The sequence below is a fragment of the Ostrea edulis genome, chromosome 9 (assembly GCF_947568905.1).
Source record: "Ostrea edulis chromosome 9, xbOstEdul1.1, whole genome shotgun sequence".
Lineage (NCBI taxonomy): Eukaryota > Metazoa > Mollusca > Bivalvia > Ostreida > Ostreidae > Ostrea > Ostrea edulis.
In genome coordinates, this window is record NC_079172.1 from 57,705,682 (window position 1) to 57,710,681 (window position 5,000).

General features: G+C 34.2%; 1 protein-coding gene across 6 annotated transcripts in view; it reads left to right on the top strand.

Annotated features, from left to right (window-relative positions):
* Positions 1–4,744: 4,744 nt before the first annotated feature.
* The window catches only part of LOC125658927 (tetraspanin-33-like), a 39,375-nt gene continuing 39,119 nt past the window's right edge, over positions 4,745–5,000 (top strand). For 5 of the 6 annotated variants that reach the window (XR_008798664.1, XR_008798665.1, XR_008798666.1 and 2 more), the window contains exon 1: positions 4,762–4,925. Coding sequence is in view for 3 of the 6 variants with exons in the window: in XM_048890386.2 (XP_048746343.2) it covers positions 4,845–4,925 (81 nt within the window). In the remaining 3 variants the exon portion in view is untranslated. Of the gene's footprint in view, positions 4,926–5,000 lie in introns of all 6 variants that reach the window. The other variant, XM_056149690.1, reaches the window with a different exon arrangement.

The following is a 5,000-nucleotide window of genomic DNA, read 5'->3' on the forward strand; positions in this document are numbered from 1 at the left end:
AATATCATGTGCCCACTTTATTCCATAAAATGCTTCAATAATAGAAGATGGAAAATTAGCTTGTTGTGATAAACACACCAGGTAAATTGAAACATGTAAAACGTTAGACGGAAAAATGTCGTGATCCCCAATTCCTTGGATTTTTGCCCATTTTTTTTAACTTTAGGAAACTAGCACAATATTGCTTTGTCGTAGAATCCGCTCGTGAAGATTGAAGAATACCAGGAAGTAAAGACACTTTGTCCTGTAACTTTTTCGGCAAATGTTTAAAATCTTTTCCAAAACTCTGAAAAAACAAACGTAATGAAAACATTCTAATAAATATCTCAAAACTATTCTTATTTCTTTGCTACTCGTATTAGCATATTATACGCAAAAAATTGTCAATAACTTTGCCATAAAATGAAGAACTTTACATTTTCACACCCCAAAAAGGGTTATGCAAATAGCATATGTATAAATATCAAACCACAAAAATTATCATCGATTACCAGAAAAATAGTTTCAAAACTATGTCAAACGGCAAAAGGCACTAAAATGTGCACAAAATCAAATCCATATCAACCTAAATCAAATCTGTGCGAAATAGCAATGCGCACCAAAAAGTACAAATATCAAGTTTATATCAAATGACATAAGAAAATATTGAAAAAGAAATTCAAATATGCAAATTACATTCCGTATAAAAACTATTCTTTACAAAGAGCTATCTCTAAAGTCAAGCAAAATTGTAAGCATTCTAAATTTAGATTTTCTTTACCAAAAAAGCCAGATTTTAATTTACCAGCTGTGTAAAATTCTTTCCCAACAGGGAGATCTCTCTAATCCACAGTATGTGCTTTAAAACTTTCTGAAATCAAAATAGGCCAAAAAGCCGAAGATTCTCACAAAGGAACTACAAGAGTGCCAAATCCTCTACATTTGAATAAATATACTAATACTCGAGGAATCAAATAAATCGGCGGAACTATCCATGCATTCCAGTTCAAAGTGAAATCATCTACTGCAAAGGAAAAAGGATTCCAAAATCTGGAACAAAATTTTTCAACTTTTGCATTATAATCACAAGCAAATAAATCTATGTCATAAGGACCCCATTCATTAGAAATTTCATCAAATAAGTTTTGAGCTATCCCCCAATCATCAAAATCAACAATACGGCTAAGATAATCTGCTTGATCATTCATCTCTCGAGGAATCCATTCTATTTCTAAACGGATATTATTTTCAAGACAAATATGACAATAAAATATTTTCATTGCAACCTGTTGTAAATTTCTTTTCATGCTCCCTTTTCTAACAATACATACAACATTTGTATTATCTGTAAACCATTTTATACTCTCTCCTGCCAAGAAAGGCAATAAGGAGCATAAGACCCTTTCTACAGCCACTAATTCAACTCTGCATTCTCTCACTTTCTTCCCATACCCCATGCGAAACAGAATTTCCTGTCTGTACACAATACCCACCATATCCCGTGTCACTAGCATCCGTGTATACCACTCGATTGGAGCCTGAAATACACTTCATTTTTCTACAATTGATTTTATCCAGAGTGTGTTTCTAAAATGAAATCTGATCAATACTATCTTTCGACAAAAATACCATACTATTCCAAGATGTAGCCAAAGACGTATCAATGCTAAGACATCTCGTCATAAGTTGAGAAACACTGCCGATAACTACAGACATAGAAATAATCTGACCAACAAGACTAGCTACCCGTCTTACCTTTATAGGTAACTTTCTTTCAAGAAAATAATCAATTTTCTTAATGGTATCTGCAACTTTATTAAGTCTACGAGATGGGACATGAATAGTACCCTGTTCACAATTCAAATGGATGCCTAGAAATTCTAAACTTTGACAAGGTATCCACATAGACTTTTCATCCTTTGGAATGAAGCCTGATAGAATAATATCAGAATAAACTTGTCTGGACATTTCACACGTTTGATCATACTCACCGCGACAACCAAAACCATCATCTCGTCTTACCTTCGCTGCGCCATTTTTTGATTAAAGGTCTTGTTAGCTTTGTGAAAATATATCGAGGAAAAGTAAGGCCAAAAGGCAAAACATTGAACTGAAAATAACGAGTATGGCCATCAAACTCCCAAATATTTCCGATGATCTGGGAAAATATCTATATGATGATATACACTAGTAATATCAAACTTAAAACACCATTTGTTCTAATATCGTCATACTTGACTGATTGTTTCCAAATATGTTTATTTACTTCTCTCAAATCTAAAATGAGTCTTCTCTTGCCGCTAGAATTAACTGAAACAGAAAGAGGATTAGTAACGTAAGGCACTTCATACTCCTCAGAAACCAATCCACTATCCAGCAAGTCTGTAATTGCGCTCCGTACAAACTCATCCTCCTGTAAAGCAGATTTATTGTTACAAGAAAATCTACCCTGTGGTAAAGAATAAAAAAGGAATTTTGTAACCAGAATCAATTGTATCAATGATAAACTTGCATGCATCAATATTTTTCCAGAACTGAATATTTGCTTTTAAGCGACCTCTAACACAGACTGCCATTTTCTGTGTATTTATAACAATCACCAAATTGTGCAATGTCAAAATAGATATTTTCTGCAAGATACTCATCTTTTACAAGATTAGATTCTCTTTCCATCTTATTTGCCGAGCTTGAGTTCTGGACACTTTTCTTTTATGGTCGGGCTTCCCACAGTGGAAACAGCCGATGGGAAATATCGGGCCCGACATACCGGGGAATCCAAAGTGAAAGGGAGTTGGTCCACGAAAAGGCTGCCTAGGAAAAGTGAACGGAATACAGCTCCTAACATCATTAGAAAAGTTATTTTTGGAATTCTTTCCTTTTTCTCTTTAAGGGCCTTGTTTTCAGCCTTATTGATACGTTTTTCGTCATCTGAATCGTCAGCAAGAGGGTTGGAAACATAATTTTTAACTGTTCCAACCACAAGAGAAAGCGTCTGCCATTTTGACCAATTTGTTACGTTTTTTGACAAAGTTCATTAGCCTCACCAATAAGTTCTTTGCAATACCCAAACTTCTCATTATTCAGCGCCCACAAAGCTTGAGTTAAAGTATCAGAAACCTTCTCATTGTGTTCAAACTGATCCTTATTACCCGAATTCTTCCAAACAATACCTTTATCAATTTTCATCTTTTTCACCTCTGAAGAAGCAGTTCTTCTTTGAATAAATCAAGTTGTCTCGCCATATTGCATTCCATGTCGGACTTCTGCTCATTCATCTTATTCAGAATAATGGTATGCTACACCAGAGAAATTTGATATAGATGAAAAGTGGAGGATATGTACAACAATATTTTGAAGTTGAAAATTTTCAAATTTGCTTCATTTTGTCAAAAAATACAGTTTTAGTAGAAGGTAATCTGAAAAAAATTTAAAACCCCTGCTGGACTCGAACCTGCGACCTACATTTCAGCAGTCGGTATTCTAACCTACTGAGATACTCGGCTAGGTAAATAAATAGAAAAGGAAAAGTCAAATATTACTGATATCGATTTTGTCATCCATTTTTCTAAAGGAAGTCAGCCATTATGACGATGTAGAGTACTACCTTTATTGAAACCGGTTCTATTGAACCGCATGACTGAACATCCCTAAAAAGGTATTCGAAATGAAAACTTTCAAATTCCGGAATAATCCACTCATTATTATTACCAAGTAGAAATTGATTTCTGTCTAATTCGTTCCTCAAACGAAAGAAATCACATTTTACTACTACTTAGAGTATTTTCGACAAGTGTACACGTACATCTGCGGTCCTTTACAGATATTACGAGTAGACCCAGGTAAATAGTCGTCCGCATTCGACGCTTTTTCATGGCGAGCATACATGACCATGTCATGTTTATAAGTACAGTAGCATTTATGTATTTGCATTTTGTTTGAAGTAAGTGTGAATGGTATAGATTTTATACCCATTGCTTATTCTATTTTATCAATAGATAATAGATGAAATATTTCTCCGCGTTTTTGTATAGTTTTGACATATTTACTGCAAATGCACGCATATTAATTCACGTAAAGAAAAGGCATTCTATATTTATTTATCCAAAGCTTTTAGAATGATTTACTACTGTGCGATATGTTTATTGTAATTTTGAGCACTGCGTGGTGTTTCAAAACGTGATTTCATTTCTTCTTGATGTCCTATAGATTAGTATCGGAGATGTACGTGTTACCTGTCGAAGCTACCCGCACAGGTAAATCGAAGACACTGATGTGAAGTGAAGCGTAGCAAAACTCGTCCCCTTATAACAATAGAACATCCAACTAATATGGCGGATTAGCAGAGAAATATGGCGGACATATAGAATTATACCTATATTTATTAATTCATGTCAGCTTTAATAATGAAAAACAACCGAAAATTATTAAAACAATAATTGAATATCATAAAATATATACCAAGTCATAAACGTAAATAATTTGGGTGCATAAAACATCGTAGAATATATATAATTTTTGTAGAAATGTCCCATCAGGACTATATCAGGACATTACACCCCTCGCCTATAATTTTTTTGAAATTATCATTTTATGAAAGAAAGACGTATATTTCATCAGGAAAAAATAGATTAAGATTTATCGTATTTTTGAAATTTAACTTAATTATACCCCATCAGACCAAACAGAACATTACAGCCGACCCAGCCAGTAGGATATTCGTTTTCGATCGAGATCGACCTTCATGAACAATCGGCAATCCTCGGCTAACTACCCTCCATACTAAGTTCCGAGTGTCGCGCGAATGTCTCATTCACAACATCCGTGAATTATGTCACACCTACAATAAACTGTGATCATCTATCGATATGGGGTGTTTTAGCAATGAGAGAACTTTAGTCAGCCCCTGTGTGAAATATACTCTATTTTTCTTCAATTTTGCATGCTGGGTAAGTACAAATAATCAAATGACTTAGATGAAAACAGTCTAGAAGGACTTCCCGATCTAATCCTGTTATTTACTT